The sequence below is a fragment of the Colius striatus genome, chromosome 1 (genome assembly GCF_028858725.1).
Source record: "Colius striatus isolate bColStr4 chromosome 1, bColStr4.1.hap1, whole genome shotgun sequence".
Lineage (NCBI taxonomy): Eukaryota > Metazoa > Chordata > Aves > Coliiformes > Coliidae > Colius > Colius striatus.
The window spans coordinates 53390444-53408175 of record NC_084759.1 but is presented as its reverse complement, the minus strand read 5'-3'; the positions used below and the strand labels follow the sequence as shown (position 1 = coordinate 53408175).

Here is a 17732-nt window from a genome sequence, read left to right as displayed (position 1 = left end):
CAAGGCTGGGGCTTTTTTCTCTACAAATCAAGATGTCTTCTTTAAAACAAAACTTCTGAATAGCAGCTTTCATAAAAGTTTGCTCCAAAACAGATTAACATTCTTCCTTTCTGTATAATTTAAATGTGCCATGTGTTGCAAACATACCATAGTAACAAAAAGGAAAAGCACCAAAACAAAAATGATTTACCACCAGAACTTGAGTCATAAGCAATGAACTGTTGTCGTGGTCTTTGTGGCAATTTGGTCATTACTTTCAGCTCACCATGAGCAAGATGTATTGAAATAGAACTGGCTCTACCAAGTTTGAAGCCTTCCTTGGAGACCTCTCCCTTGAAGTTGGCTGTACCTATTCCTGTTACTTCCAGTTTTACTCTGAGGTGACTATGTCCCCATGTATTAACTCCATCCCACCAAAGAGGGTGCAAATCAATATGGTAGGAAGTTACCTGTGATGGTAGGACACTCACTGCTGAAAAACAGATTGAAAACTATCGATTTTAAGTAAACTATAGGTTATGCCAACTTCTGCCAAAACATTCAGAACCAAGGGGATAGTGTACAAGTGATAACAGCAAAGAAAGAATTTTTACTTGGACTGGTGCCAAGATTTTAGAATGTAACTAACTGTAAATCCTGACTTTTCTTTGATTAGAACATATTGGGAAGGTTCATTTCTTTCCTCTCACCTTTCAAACTGCACTTTTTTGTGCCCTCCTTCTTTAACGTAGTCAAGAACTTGCTTCTGAGTCCGACCACTGGAAGAAAACCACAGTTAAAACATTTAATACACTACATCAATTGGTCACCATAAACTTGTATGCCATGTACATATGAAGTCACAGCAACCAGAAGAATATTTGTCACTATCAGTAGAAACCCATGTTACAAGATTGTAAGGGAGACTTAGTCAGATACATACAGGTTCTTATCATTTTGCACGTTACTTGCTTCTTTTTTACTCTGGAGCTACTTTTTGATGCCATCTTGGAACTGCCTAAATTCAGTTGTGTGCCTTTTACAGAGTATTGCATAACTGGGAAGTTGCTACAACAGAAAGTGAAGTAGTTTTCCTCTCATGAAAAAAAATACTTTGTATACTTTTATATCCTTTGGAGTCAAACACCAGGCTTACCCAGTATCAGCAAACCCTGGAATCAAGATGAAATTGCTGAAATGCATTTCATGACCAAGTCACTACTGCTAAACACATCAACTAAAAATATTTACATTTTCTGCAGAGGTTTAGGCTGGAAATTGCTTTCTCTCTTGCCACAGGCCGTGAAAAAGAAGTGAGAAAAGCCCACAGCACTTCCTATCGCATAAAGTTATAAACTCCAACGGGAAACTGAGAGCAGTAAAGGAAATCCACACGTCAAGAATGCTCAATGGAGAATCAAATCCTTCCCATTCCTTATAGGCTTTCACCTAACTGAATTACTGCAAGGTCTGGAAAAAGTTATGGAATGTGTGTAGTGCAGATCACAGTGAGTGGAGGATGTAGCCAAAACCTGCTCTACAAACCAGGAGGTGAGTTGAATACACCTACAGTCTTCTATTTACCCAGACAGAAACTTAACAAGTTATACCTTGTTTACCCTAACATAGGCCATTCCATCTTAATTAACTTACTTTGCAGACAGGAAACAAAGTGGCAAGGGAGTCAGAGTGACCATATCTACTATGTTCTTGTGCAAGGCAACTAGAGTGTACGGTTTCAGCTCAGCAAAGAAGGTTTCTGGCTGTTCAGCTTATACCAGCTTCAGAAACAAAATAAATTGTAGGAATAGTAACAGGACAAGGGGTAAAGGGATGAAGCTGGAACACAAAAAGTTCCACTTAAAATAGGAAAAAACTATTTCACTGTTCAGGTGAGGGAGCCCTGGCACAGGCTGCCCAGAGGGGCTGTGGAGTCTCCTTCCTTGGAGGTCTTCAAGACCCGCCTGGACATGTTCCTATGTGACTTGACCTAGGTGGACCTGTTTCTGCAGGGGAGTTAGACTAGATGATCTCTAAAGGTCCCTTCCAACCCCTACTATTCCATGATTCTATGAATAAAAGGATTTCTCCCTCTGGCATACACAATACAATATCTACAATGAGGCTTCTGTCAGTGTAGAAAAAACCCCAATAACCTAACTATTAAAGACTTACTCTTAATAAGTCATTGCTTTTAACTGCAGAGAATTATAGAGAATCAGAGAAATGGGTTTACCACAGGGACATGCAACAAAAATACAAGTCTCTACTGTGATATATAGGAAAGATTCCATCCTAGAAGTAGAGGATTCAAAATGTGCCAAAAAGTTGCTAGCTAGTGCTGCTTAGGACACAGGAGGATTTTCTTACATAAAACTGGCTGAAACCTATATACTTTAAATCTTACCTCCAGAAAGCAAATTTGAACAGCTACTACAAAATTAATGCAAGCTTTTCCCTACAGTGTTCTTTGTATTATTCCGGGTGAGAAGATGCCATGGAAAACATGAAGAAAAAAATTACAATGTGGGGAAAAAAGTGAGATTAAAATAATAGGTTTAATCCTAGATCATTGTGGATGCGATTTTGAAATGGAGAGGCAACAAAGGTGAAAAGAAGAATGTAGGTCTTACCTGAACCTAAATGATGAACCTCTAGAAAAAAGAACAGGTTTAGGCTTTGGTTTAGGTTCCTCAAAAAGCCTGAAAAAGGCATGATGCTCCACACAGATCTTCCAAAACGACTTGCAAAAATCTCGACTGGCCATAAGGAATTCCAGAGTGTCCTGGAACGAACTCTGAAAATTGAGGTAGCATTTGTAATGTAAGCAAGTGAGCAACACACATTGCAGAGATACATTGTAGACACTATGCTACAAAAAAAGTCATCCCTTTTTCTTAACTCATTGACTTCCAGGCTTAACAGGACCTATTCTTACCACTTTGAGACATCACTGATCTTGCCTGGCAGTATCAGAGTTACTGCTCAAACTTCATTTCATTGACAAGTATGACAGAGATAAACAGTGGCTTTTAACACTAAAGAGAAGAGGTGGTTTACATGCTATAACTTGAGAATCAATGATATAGTACCAGAGTAGCAGCCAGAAGATGGTTCTGTGACATTCAGTTAGCATGTCCTTTGCTAGGACTGCTCACCAGGGATGTCAAGTTGATGTGTGCAATACAACAAGGAATATAAGTAATTAATTAAAAAAAAAAGAAGAAAAATCTTCTTGAGGTGATAAAAACATACATTTGATCCATGAGTTGAAATTTACTAAATAACCTTTTGCCAACTTCTTCAATTTCTGACAAGGACTTACATTCACATCAGGCCGTAGCTTGATAAGAAAACGTTTCCTCTTGAAGCTCAGCTTTCGAACCTTAGCCCAGTTGAAGGCATTGATCTTAGTGTGACCCTACAGAGAATAAAGCCAGCAGAGTTTAAGCATTCCAGATCTGAATGGAGAAATCTCATCCACTAAGGAAAGCTTGTCATAAAATCAATCACCTATTCCTTCGCTTTTTTTATCATTCATCCTCTGATAATGCAAACTATAAGCATCTGAAGGCAACTGCTCATGGTGAAACTTTTGCATCTTTATAGGACTAGGTATACAGAGTTGATGTGAAATTATCTGACCCAGTATCACCAAACAAAATAGGGTGGCCTAACTTTTGCCCAGATGATGTTATCTTGTTCCACTATGCAGATCCAGACTTTCAGTCACCTCCCAGCCATGCCTCCTTCGCTTTCCACTAGCTACAGAGGACAAAGGGAATCTAGACACATAGCATGTCACATAACTTTGATGGGGTGGATTTTCTTCCTCTTTGTCTGTCTACAGGGCAAAATAAGCACTTTAACTATTACTTAACTAGGGGAAAATAAACAACAACTGAAACCTTTGTATTGAAGTGCAAAATATGGGAAGTATTTTGACCTTTTATAGGGAGCAACAGAAGTAAAAGGAACCTAAATAAATTGTCTCTGAAAAGTCACAAAATGCTTTTCCCCCAAAAAAGCAAACAAAAACTAGAAGCAAACAGCAAGCCCTAGAGAAATTATCTTCAAAATACTGCAGTTCCCAGTCCCTGCATCATTAGCTCCTATCCCTTAGAAGTCTCACTCTTCAATCTCTACTAGAGAGTATTGGAGATATTACTTTAAAATACCCATTACAGTAGTTTGTTCTGTAAAGGTTTCAATACAAGCATGCCTACAGCACAGCACAGAAGTTTCAGAGAGCTACTACAGGATTGCTAAATGCAGAAGCCCACACTGATTCGGGCGCTGTCACCAGACGGACGTAGGAGTAATGACAGCTTGATGATCTCTGCTAAGACAGCCTGCTGCCTAAGAATCACATAATTCATGTCTCTGAGAATATTCAGCAGCACTGACATTGATTTCTAAATCTTCTAAATGACAGGCTTTAAAATCAATCCTTCTGACTATTGCTTATGCCATTTGTGAGTGAACCTTTCTTTTCCTTGAGGTCATTCTAAAGAGGACTTCATATTTCAATTTCTATCAGTTATATGCAAAACAGGAAAATGAACTTAAGGCACTTGTCCTGTGAAGTGCTTGAAGGAAGCCCAAAGCTTACTGCCAGATGCCAATTGCTGGGTAGGCTCCTGCAGGTCAGAGCCTGTCTTCCTTTTTGCACATTCAGTCCTGGAGCTTGAGCCAGCAAAATATCCAAGGTTTTCTGAAAGTTCCAAACACATCTCTTTTGAAAGCCCAAAGACATTAAAATATGAAGAAATTATTGAGTTTTAGAGCTTCACAAGTCAGGCCTTGGGCCTTCAATCAGTAGCTACATCTTTACAGAAGGATCCCAGCTGCCTGCTGGGACTCGGTGAGGTCCAAGCTGTTTTGTGTGGACACATACTTTCAGATGTAAGACAGATCTAATTTATAAGGCTTTGCAAGTCATTAATTCAGCTAATGAAAATGCTGTGGGGGAGCAGAGGCAGGGTCTGAATGTACAATTATTTCAGTTATGTGCATTTCTAATAACACACTGTGGTGTTCTCAGTCTTTGGAGAATCCTGCACGTGGGAAGGAACAACTCCATGCACCAGTACAGGCTGGGGATTGACCTGCTGGGGAGCAGCTCTGCAGAGACAGACCTGGGAGTCCTGATTGATAATAAATGAACCATGAGCCAGCAATGTGCCCTCATGGCCAAGAAGGCCAAAGGCATTCTGGGATGCATCAAGAAGAGTGTGGCCAGCAGGTTGAGGGAGTTTCTGCTCGCTCTCTACACTGCCCTGGTGAAGCCTCATCTGGAGTCCTGTGTCCAGTTCTGGGCTCCTCAGCTCAAGAGGGACAGGGACTTTCTGGAGAGAGTCCAGCACAGGGCCACCAAGATGATCAGGGGACTGGAGCATCTTTCTTATGAGGAAAGGCTGAGGGAACTGGGGCTCTTCAGCCTGGAGGAGACTGAGGAGGGACCTCATTAACATGAGTATTTGAAAGGTGCATGTCCAGAGGACAGGGTTACAATTTTTTCTGTAGTGTCCAGTGACAGGTCAAGGGGTAATGGACAAAAGCTGGAACACAAGAAGTTTTGCTTAAACTGTGAGGGTGAGGAAGCTCTGGCTTCCCAGGGAAGTTGTGAAGTCTCCTTCTCTGGAGGTTTTCAAAACCTGCCTGGATGTGTGGTGGACCTGCTTCAGCAGGGGGGTTGGACTAGAAGATCTCTCAAGGTCCCTTCCAACCCTACCATTTTGTGATTCAACCTATGCTTGAATTTAGTAGTTTTACTAGCAACCCATTTTATTTTGGTGGTGTTTTGGGGTTATTTTATTAAAATTAGATCTCAGTATTTGAGTCAGACATTTCTGGGTTTGTTTCCTGCTGTTGCGTTTCTTTATAGAAGTACTTCATAAGGCTGATAATACTACTACGTTAAATCTATTCACACAGTTAAAATGAAAATGGTCATTTTAAAGAAGAGTTTACTTACTGTTTTTAACACAGAGTGAAGTAAATATCATTTTGGATGCTAGTAGAGTTAAGTTCATCTCAGTTGAAACCAATTTCCACCAGCTGACTACCTACACATTCACAACTCTTAAAAGCCCAGTTTGTTATTTGTCTAACACTAATTGAAGAACAAGAACTTGATAAATTTATTAATGATGCTTCATAAACTTTTACTTGGCTGACTGGGATAGTAAAGGAAAGAAGTCTAAGGAAAATACTTTGGATCTTTTAAGGGACAGAGATAAGATTCATGGATTAAGCAAAGTCCTAATGGCCAGGGATGGTCAAGAAAATGTTTCACATTCTGACAAAACAATGTTAGAGAGTTTACATTCACTACCTAAACTCCTTGTTCACATACTTGTCATCTGCTGCTTCATTTGGCCATGCTTCACGCCCATTTAATATGTACCACACCTGCAGGGCCTACCTGCTCTTATATGTAGGAGGTTGGTCAGCATGACCAACTTGCAAATTGTGAGTTGTCTGCACTTTGAACAGCACATTGTGGCTGCAGATGGAGTTCCACTCTGTGTATGTAAATAAGGTAAGAGTTCCTGGAAGTGAAGAATCTAATGCAGCTATTAAAGGCTTAAGGCTTTTGCCAGGAAAAAACAAAGTTCCTGATTCTTCTCAATCAAATTCTTTTAGACAAGTCTGAAGGCCAGAATTCTTATCACTGTAAGAAATCTCTGTTTTATAAAGTACAAAGTCACATCCTGAGCAGCTCTGACCTGAAACACCAGAATGCCGGTGTTGGCAACAGCCAGGTTGATTTTTGTCCCTTCCCTGTCCTTGGCGGGATGCAGGCGTATTCCATACATCTCCAGCCGACGGGCGATCTCCAATAGCTGGAAGTCAGACTCTGCTGGTGTCTGTCCCCTTGAGAAAGAAAATGGAGAAGTTATGTAAATTTTTCACACTTTTTAATAGAGATCAACAGGTCCTCCAGAGAACAAAGAGATTTCATCAAAGAGACTGCAACCTGTCAGGTATAATAACTCTGTTATCCCCAGATTTTTATTTTCAGCTGGAAAAATAATCTTAGTCTAAATCAGTACACCAAAGAATCCACAGATTTTACAGCCTATCAGAAATTTTGATGGCTCCAATTCTGAGGCAACTGATACTATTGAACTCATATGAGGAAAGGCTGCGGGAACTGGGGCTGTTTAGTCTGGAGAAGAGGAGACTGAGGGGAGATCTTATTAACATTTATAAATATCTAAAGAGTGGGTGTCAGGAGGTTGGGACATCCCTTTTTTCTATAGTAGCTAGCAACAGGACAAGGGGTAATGGGATGAAGCTGGAACACAAAAAGTTCCACTTAAACATAAGAAAAAACTATTTCACTGTTCAGGTGAGGGAGCCCTGGCACAGGCTGCCCAGAGGGGTTGTGGAGGCTCCTTCCTTGGAGGTCTTCAAGACCCACCTGGACATGTTCCTATGCGACCTGAGCTAGGTGAAGCTGCTTCTGCAGGGGGGTTGGACTAGATGATCTCTAAAGGTCCCTTCCAACCCCTACCATTCTATAATTCTATGATACTATTTGAACTGTTAATTTTAACAGCATTCACTACTTTTGGCATTTTCCATTGGAAAAACATGCTGAAGTCCTAAAAAAATAGGAAAATTAGGTGTGTGGAGTAAAAATCAGGAAGTGTGTAAGGATGATGTCTATTGTAAAAGTGAATGTGGTAACAAAATAGAGTAAACCAGAACATATGAAAACCAATGTTAATATTGGGAACTCATAAACATGAAATTAATCGTGATTAAATTAAGCAAAAGTTTTCATTATTACTACTATAGAATTTCCTACCACTTCATATCTAATTTAATGAAGCTCAAAATGAAACTGGCCCAAATCTTGAAGTGTTCTTGACAGCAAACTAATATGCCTTATTAGTAATTCTTTTAACCATCTTCTTACTACTAGTCTTTTCTCCAGGCCTTAGGATACCAATTTGCATCACCTGTTTAACTGAATCCTGTTCCCTCACTTTCCTGATTCTACAAGCACTTTAAGCATTTCCTAAAAATCACTAAACCCCTTCTTCAGCCATCTCTAAATACAACATGGAAAGGTGAAAAGACAATATACAATGTCCTTGAAATAAAAAAGACTGCTGTCAGAAATGCCTGACTGATCGGTCATCATTTGCAATCATACCCGCATGCACAAAACCAGCAGTGAAGCATTTTGTATGAAGCAGACTGTAAAATAACGGTATGCTTGGATGAATATCAAAACCAATTGCTCTTTAAACATCTTGTTACGATGGTGGGAGAAAAGCCAGAGTAACCTTCAAGAAATTCATAGGCTTGAACATTTTCTGAGAAGTAACCTTTGAGAAACTCAGAGGACCAGATCTCTTTCGTACTTATGATCTAGCACGTATTTACAGTCAGAACTACTGCAAAGAAGGCAAACAACAGGAACAGAAAAGTCTTACATGTGGTTACGGTGAAATTCCATGATTTTGTCTTCTAGTGCTTCTTGCTGAGGTATATACTTGTTCTTCGCTAAGTGTTCACGATCGATGGTTTCATCGAAATCTCCAATCTCAGCTACAGAGAATTTTAAGAGAAGTTTATTAAAACATTATATTTAATATGAATTATTCAGGCAATCCAAAAGGTGCAGACAGCCGGGAAGAGGGCAGAGAAGTAAATGTAGTTTCTCGCAAGCTGTGATGTGCTTTCACGATTCAGGTTCCCACTACTTTATCTTCCACACATTCCTCCCCTCTCCTCTGTGTTAGCATCTGATAGGTGAGAAGAAATACAAAGGTTCCTCCCATCCACCACAGCCAAGTTAGCAGCTGTTTGATGTCAACTGAACAAATGAAGCCATCGCAGTGCTGCCTTGCCTTGTGTGTAGGATAAGGGCAGGGGTGACAAGGAGGACAGCACTAATTCAGCAGAACTCATCCATCTCTCTCATAGGCATCACAGTGCTCAGGTGCCTCTCCCTGGAGCAGCCAAGTCTCATTGCCAGGCCCGTGCCCAAAAATGTAATCTTTTGGGAAGGATCTGAAAGATGGTTTTGTTTGCTTGTTTGAACACAGGCATGTATTCCATCTCATGGGGTTACGAAACATTTGTCTTCCTCTAATTTTGCAGCAGTTTGAGACACATTCTGTCTCCCTCCTCCTCAAAGTCGCTCCCATCTGCTGCAGTTACTTGATATCGTGTGTGTAACAGTATGTCACACCCACCTTCCACTTTGCAGCCCATTCAGTGAGATTCCCTTTTTTTGGCAGGTGGTGGGGGCAGGCAATCTATGTGTGGGTGCCAAATTACTATCTGGTTTCCTGCTATTCCTGGAATGCCTCTGAAAATCTTGCTATTAGCTTTTTCACTGAATAGCGCAGCAGCTTCTGCCTGCAAATCTGCTGGAATAGCAACACTGCTACAACAAAGGCTGCTCCCTTAATAAAGTCACTGGAATGAAAATGCAGTGCCCTCAAACTAAATCCTCAAATTAAATGAAATGTTGCTGAGCAGCTGACCTAGGATATGACAGACCCAAGCTCAGACCCTTGCCTCGTCCTCACCCCAGTTCTGCCCATGCAAATGAACCCTTAATCCAGTTTTGTCCAAAATGAGCTGGTTTAGAAAAAATAGATTTCAGATAATGTTTAAAACACGAAGGATAATTTCTGGGAAAAGTTTGCCTGGGTTCAGATGTACTTGCAAATGCTGAAGGCGAGCAACAGACTTGCGTAGGCGGGGAAAATGAGGATCAAAGCATCTCTGAATAATAGAGCAGTGACCTTTCAGCCCAAATTGCCTGCAGCCGCACCATGACTTTTTATACATTGGAGGTCAGAGGTGGAAAAGAGATGATAACTGAGAATATCTAATTTCCACCCACTCCCTCATCCCATCCACTCTGAATCATTCCTTGAGACAATAGAAATACTACAAAACCTTTGAGAATCCTCCTTTGTAAAACATCCCTTTTGTCCTCACCTCAGAAACAGCTCCCTCACTCCAGTGATGCCTTAGCATTATGAATCTTTAAGGTTTGTTTTTAACCCTAACTTAAAGACAAGTCTCTCTTCTTTATTGAAGCCATAAGCTCAACTAGGTTTTCAACAGCTTAAGTAACACAGGTCTTGGTTCTTTGAAATGCAGTTCGTATCCTGTATGTCCTTGTACTTGGATGGACTTAAACCATCTTCTGTAGGACAGAAGACTCTTATTTCACCTCTTTGCGATTTCTATAATGTTCTCTGTATCTGTCAGTTGAAATCCATTATCAAAATTGTCCTCCTAGCTTTCAAGTCACTTCTGAATTTGTTCTCTCTGACCTTGTACTCAACAGCTTTTTCTTCTCTCCTTTTCCACATTAAATATCTCTCTAGTAGCACTCCCTCTAGAATGAGAGGGAGCTATATTTTGAATATTGTCAGCCACACATATAACTCTTCTTTAAAAGTTTCTCAAGCATTTTAGCCACAGATTGTTTCCCACCGATGCTCTCTTTTCTCTTATCTTGCAAATGTGTTACATCATGCTGTGTTCTGTCTGAATTAGCACTTCTGGTATGTCTAATGCTTTCTGATATGTCTTCAGCTCTTTTCCTTTAATCTGTCCATTTTCCTACTTCACACACTCACTCTACTGCATCATTTGCAGTATCAAAGTTTCCTCTTACTTCTAACACTTTCTGTAACGCTTTTAAGGTATTTTAAACTAGAATGTTTAAAACACAAATTTAATGCCATAATATACATGCTAATTTAACAGAAACCTATTTGCTGTCATGATTTCATATAAAGAACTGTCTATAACATTGATTTGTACACTTAGTATAAAGGCCATCAGATATCCCCCTTTAAAATCATTTGTAGTCACAGAATCTCTAAGACATACAATACCCAACCTCCTGCATTCCCAGTCTTTCCACTTTGATATCATTACTCTTATCAGCTGTCTGGTTTTATTTTGAAGCAGATAAACACACAATATTTCTTTTGCTACTGAATAATAAGCTAGAGAGAAATACAAAAGAAAGTCATGTGCGTAAGATACAGTCATAGACTCTTACCAGAGAAAATATCCACAGAAAAATGATCATGAGACACAAGTTAGACAAATAAACAAGACAGTTGCAAACTACTAGCAGAGGCTTCTAGCAAACATTGCGTAGTGTTTTTGTCTGAGCCAGGTTTTGGTACTGGGGAGGCTACAGGGGTGGCCTCTTTAAACAAAGAGTTGCCAGAAGCTTCTCCTGTAGCTGATAGGGCTGGGGCCAGTCAATTCTAGGATGGACCCTGCAGTTGACCAAGGCCTGGCCAATAAGTGACTGAGATAATGTCTCTGTGAATAACATATTTGAGAAGGGGAAGAAGTTGCTGTGCAGTTGCTAAACTACTGATCCACCTGCAGCCCATGGAGGACCCCACGCCAGAGCGGGTGGATGCCTGAAGGAGGCTGTGACTCCGTGGGAAGCCCACACTGGAGCAAGCTCCTGGCAGGACCTGGGAGCCTGTGGGGAGAGACGAGCCCACACCAGAGCAGGTTTGCTGTCAGGACTTGTGATCCTGTGAGGGACTCAGGCTGGAGCAGTTGGTACCTGAAGGACTGTTCTCCCCATGGTGACCCATGTTGGGGCAGGGTGTGAGGAGCTGCCCCCGTGGGAGGCCCCATGCTGGAGCAGTTGGTAAGGAACTGTAGCCCATGGGAAGGACCCACTCTGAAGAAGTTCATGAGGGGCTATCTCCCATGGGAGGGACTCCACAGTGTAGCAGTGGGATGTGTGAGGAGGCCTCTCCCTGAGAAGCAGCAGCTGCCAAGTCCATCTATAATGAACTGACCCCAACCCCCATCTCCCATACTCTGTACTGCTCGGCGGGAAGGAAGGAGAGTCCTGGGAAGAAGGAGGGGTGGGGGGAGGTGTTTTAAGATTCCATTTTATTTCTCATCTCCCTGTTCTGACGGTTCGTTAATAAATCAAACCCTTTTCTCCCCAAGTTGAGTCTGTGACACTAATTGCTGAGTGATCTCCCTGTCCTTATCTCGACTCACAAACCTCTTGTTATAGTTCTCTCTCCCCTGTCCAGTTTAGGAGAGGGAGTGATATTGCAACTTGGTGGGCATCTGGCACCCAGCCAGGGCTAAACCACCACACATTGTTAAAAAAAAAAAAAAAAAAAGGAGAGGGGGAAAATCATGAACAGCAAAAAAAAGTCCAACTTGCAGCCAGGATATGACAAGGGGAAGCAGTACTGCAGGTGCATCATGAGACAAAACATCCATCTGCTCAAAACAGCAGTGCAGATTCTATGAATACTATCTCAATTCTGCATGATCTCTCACCTTTCCCCTTCTGACATGATGGAAAAACTTGTTTTTTCAGTATAGAAGTATCTTACCTTCCTTTCCCTGTAAGGAGAGCACTATTTTATTCTTAAATCCCAGCTCAGAATCACTCTGCACCTCAAGCTCACAGGTGAAAGGGAAAAAGAACTAGAAAGACTTTAAATGCATCATGGTAATTTCCAGCAACTGGGGAAAATTATTTAATCCAATAGTATAATACATCTCAGCAGCATAACACCAATGGTGGTGATTTGCCATTTTCGCACACTTTGAAATCAATGCTTTTTGCCAGCCTGCATAGATGTGCTGGGGAAAGGGCCAGGTGTATAATGGGGGAATTCTGAAACAATACTGAGTTTTACTCTGGGGAGAAGGGAAAGGGACAGCTTGTAAAGGTGAAAGGACATCCTGTGTTTTATTCTCTTAACCAGTTGCTTTAGAAAAACAAACTAGTAGTTGCGCTCTGAGCAGTTCAGACACTGGAGGTGTGAAGAACTTAATTGAGTCTTAGCAAGAGGTAAGACAGACATGAAATAGGATCTAGGTAGAAATCATAAGGAAAATAATGCATATAAAAAGCTCAAGAGATGATGATCATGAAGCAATACATCAAATGAAGAAAAACACATGCATTAGGATGTCCTCTCCTCAACATCTTTCTTCGGTGCACAGACATTTAGTAGGAAAGCTCACTCTCCTAGAATGCAGTGTAACAAATGATACTTGATTTCCTCCAAATAACCAAGACATTTTCTCCTGACATGACAAGAAGGTAGAAGTAGCATAACCAAAGAAAGAACTACAGTTGGTGTGTTGTGTCCTCTTGTAACCTGATCTAGGTGGACCTGCTTCATCAATGGGGTTGGACTAGATGATCTCTAGAGATCCCTTCCAACCGTATCATTCTATGATTCTATGAATGGGAGAATGATTTATATTTTTACATTTGTGCTGCAAAAAACCTTGATTTTGAAATGCTATGAGGAACACAGAATTTCACAGATGCTGTTGTACAGCTTCTTATTGTTACTCAGTCACACTGGGCAAAGACGACCATGGCAAATAGAAAACGTGCCTTTCCAACAGCAACTGATCACAAACTGCCCTAACAGTCTGATAGACTATGACAACGGATCATGAGATTTATCCGTTCAGCACTAGAGAGCTTCTGAACATCTTTGTTGACTGCAATTTGCATACAAGAGTGTTTCAGTGGAAATAAGTGATACTAAATTGTACAATGACCATTCAAAACAATGACCTCTTACGACCATCATACACATTACTAAGTGGTTTTCCTGATGTTATTCTCAAAATGAGTAGCCATAAAGTTTTGAAACGGAAAATGTAGGTGACATTTCAAGTGATCTGGAAGCTAAAAGCAGATTTGATGTGATGAACAAAGTTAATGTGTGATTCTACTGAACAATCTTATTGTGTATCATTTCTGATTGAAAACCTTAAAAAAAAGCAAAAGCTTGAAATCTGTTGTTCTTTTCTTCTTTCTGTTGTTTCCTCTTAGGACTGTGATTTAGTCTGGTATTCCAAGTATGTTTATTTACTACACTCTCTAGAGAGCATACAGATCTACAGGAACTGGAATGCTCGCTGACACACAAATGACAATGAAGCAGGAATTCAGAAGAATTCAACCTGTTTGCCACTGCCTACAAAGTGTGCTTTTTAAATGATCCTTGGCTGACTTATCAAACGCAATGCTTTAAGTGCAAACCCAGCATCCAGAAGCTCTTTATTAGATAGACTAACTTATCTGTATTTGAATGTCATTATACAAGAAATGTAATAAATTGGCCATACAGCTTAAACATGTCCCATATGGTAGCTACTAACAGGTAACTCAGCAAAGCATGTCCAAGCAATCATCCTGTTTTTCCTCCTGGAAAGAAAGGAAAAAAAGAAAACTTACACTGAACTATGTGTGAGATTAAGAGGGCAGTGCTGGTATCATTACACGTTAGTCTTCCCTGTGCCAGGTCCTGCTTCACTTGTAATGCAAATAGGTACCTGCAAAACAAAAGTGAACAAAGAGTTACACAAAGCATAGGGGAAAGAGGGTAAAGTACTTCAATGCCAACTCTGGCTTTGACTAAGTGTTCCTTTTACTTTTTGAAATCTACAGAAGTGACTTGAATTTCCTAAGTTTGGGGGATAAATCATAGAATCATAGAATGGTAGGGGTTGGAAGGGACCTTTGGAGATCATCTAGTTCAACCCCCCCTGCAGAAGTAGGTTCACCCAGATCAAGTCACATAGGAACATGTCCAGGTGGGTCTTGAAGACCTCCAAGGAAGGAGACTCCACAACCCCTCTGGGCAGAATAAATCGTAACAGCCCCTGTTTTACACCCATTAGAGTGGTGGTTGCTTTGAAGAATTAAGATATCTCTCTTTTTCTCTCTCCTTCCCTGTTTTGGAATCAGAGCAATGAGATATGACAGTAGAAGCAAATGTGACAGCTATTAAGTGCTCTGCAATTGCACACCAAGTAGCACTAGATAATAGACCTGCTTGTAACCAGGAAGAAATGCCAGATAAGGCATTGATTTGAAGTTATCAGTTAGTACTTGCAGAATACAGGAGAACTCTAAACTTCCACTTTGGCGCTCACCTGGAAGAGGAGCAAGATCTTGATCAAACAACTCTAGCTAGCTCTCTTTTGTGGCCCATTACCTGCACTACCATTTTTAACATCAACCCCAAACCATCTTAGTCATGTAGGGCAATTCTACATCACCAATTTGAGTGTAGAGACAAGATAGGTCCATGACAATATTTCAACATTTAAATTTTTTCTAGCTTCAACAGGAATTGAAATTGCTTAGTCCCATTCAGCATCAAATTATTCTTGCCCCCAAAAAAACTAGCATTGAGCATTTCTCTTACGTGAAACTGGTATGAAACCTGAACCGATTAGACAACAAGCCTTTCAAAGAATGCAGCTGCTCTGGAGAACTCATACTAAGATCTCAATAATTTTTAATAAGTCTAGCTTTAATAGGTTTAGTAAAAAGCTCACAATTCGACACTGAGGAGATGTAGGTAAATTAAATGAAAAGGACAAACTATTTGAAGACTATGGAAACACACACAGTTCATGATACAATACAGCAGATCTAAATTGTGTCCTTTTGAAACTTGTAGACATTTGCCTATCAGTATAAAATTCACCATAGTAGAAGAATATAGCACAAAAGTGTTGTATTCTCTGCTTCTTCCTATGGATATGCTTTCACATCCTACACACTTCTGTGTACATATATTCAAGTTCCTCAGCATACACATTTAGAATCTAACTAAAAAAGTCATTAGGATTCAAAGACATGTCTCCAGGTGCAGAAAGAGATTGTCAAAAATGAATTTACATTTCACATAGTGACTTATATGCAGAATATCTATTTGAAAACAGAAATGCTTCATTAGTAACATCATGCTGCCAGTTTCATTTACCCCTTTATTGTTTCTACTCAGTCTTTAAAGTAAACATGCTTTCATTCTACCCCACTTTTCTACTAGTCTCTGTCCAGGTCAGAAAGAGATAGCAATCATTTCTATTTTCCCTTTCATTTCTTCCATTCTCTATTACAAAAATAAAACAAGACTGAGACAAAGATAAAACATATAACAAAGGTGTTCTTTATAAAGTAGGACATGAGGACACAAGCTCTTTGGACTTTATCTTGTGGGAAGTTTGAAAATAAAAATTAATAGTGAAAATATTGAGTCAGAATGGGAAAACATAATTAAAAAAATAATAACACTGTAGGTCAGAAAGAGAGTAGAAAAACTTGCAGTGAGGAAATACTGCAACAAAACAGTGTTTCTGACCTTAAGGGAAGGAGCTGTTAATGAGGAAAAGCCTTACTAGGTCATTCATATCCAGATTTACTCACAGAGGAATATGACTCTATACCAATGCAGTGTGAAATTCGGAGTTTAAATTAAGTTTCTGAAATGTGCTGAAAATAAATAAATCTTTAAGGTACTATTTCTGCACATGTTTATATCTTTCTCTACCTTCTTCTTTCTTTCTATTTTATTCCCTCTCCATTTCTCCATCTCCAAAGCCACACTTCCACCTGTGCAAACAATTGGCACTAGTACTGGTGATACAAATAGGGTCCAGTGCTGCTGCAGCTTGTCAATTCATGCAAAACAACCATGTCCTGAATACAGGTGCATAGTTGCATGTGTCCCTCAGCTGAAGAGTATTCCAGAGTCCTTTTCAACACTTCTGCCAAAGGGGTGTGGAGAACTCTACTGCTGAACTGATTTCTCTTGGGGTGAGCAAAGCTCTCCAAGAACCTTAAATCCAAGGGGGCAAAGGACTCTCCTGAACTTTGCAGAACCTCTCAGCACAGACTGCAACCAAATCTTAGGGCCGGTTTTTTCAGGTATGCTCAAGGTGGGGGGCAAATAACATCAAGCTGATATTCATAGAATCACAGAATGGTAGGGGTTGGAAGGGGCCTTTAGAGATCATCTAGTCTGACTCCCCTGCAGAAGCAGATCCACCTAGATCAGGTCGCACAGTAACATGTTCAGGCGGGTCTTGAAGTTCTCCAAGGAAGGAGACTCCACACCATCCCTGGGCAGCCTGTGCCAGGGCTCCCTCACCTGAACAGTGAAATAGTTTTTTCTTATGTTTAAATGGAACTTTTGGTGTTCCAACTTCATCCCATTACCCCTTGTCCTGTTGCTAGATACAATAGAAAAAAGGGATGCCCCAACCTCCTGACATCCATCATTTATACACTTTTAAATATTAATGAGATCCCCCCTCAGTCTCCTCCAGACTGAACGGTCCCAGTTCCCACAGCCTTTCCTTATAAGGAAGATATTCCAGTCCCCTGATCATCTTGGTGGCCCTGTGCTGGACTCTCTCTAGAGGTTCCCTGTCCCTCTTGAGCTGGGGAGCCCAGAACTGGACACAGGACTCCAGATGAGGCCTCACCAGAACAGAGTAGAGGGGGAGCAGAACCTCTCTTGACCTGCTGGCCACACTCTTCTTGATGCATCCCAGGATGCCATTGACCACCTTGGCCACGAAGGCACATATTAACAGGCAGCCATTGATCCTCGCTCAATCATCTTAAATTCCACATTCTCCCACCTGTTCATCAGAGATTTTATGGGAAAAAAACCAAACTCATGCAGCTACTAACCTTGTCAGCTCCTCCTGCAGCTGAGCGTGGTCAGGTGGGAAGAATTTTACCACAAACTTTACAACAACATGCTTCGGTCCTAGGGGAAATGTCAAAGGAAGTTAGTGAATATCAGTTAACATGCTGGCCAAATTTTATTACACAGAATGATATACAAGGGATGATTTGTGGAACCTGCAGTGCATACATACACACTAACCTTCTGTACTTTGTTAGTATTCAGATTATTTAGAGATTGCAT

At 40.6% G+C, this 17732-nt stretch overlaps 1 protein-coding gene across 4 annotated transcripts in view; it reads right to left on the bottom strand.

The window, feature by feature from the left end:
* Window positions 1-17732, bottom strand: part of FARP1 (FERM, ARH/RhoGEF and pleckstrin domain protein 1) — a 217848-nt gene that overhangs the window by 51735 nt on the left and 148381 nt on the right. For all 4 annotated transcript variants that reach the window (XM_061996128.1, XM_061996132.1, XM_061996142.1 and 1 more), the window contains exons 5-11: window positions 17492-17570; window positions 14237-14334; window positions 8433-8547; window positions 6711-6858; window positions 3305-3400; window positions 2613-2776; window positions 690-758 (exon numbers count right to left, since the gene is read on the bottom strand). In XM_061996128.1, coding sequence (XP_061852112.1) covers window positions 690-758; window positions 2613-2776; window positions 3305-3400; window positions 6711-6858; window positions 8433-8547; window positions 14237-14334; window positions 17492-17570 — 769 coding nt within the window. The remainder of the gene's footprint in view (window positions 1-689; window positions 759-2612; window positions 2777-3304; window positions 3401-6710; window positions 6859-8432; window positions 8548-14236; window positions 14335-17491; window positions 17571-17732) is intronic.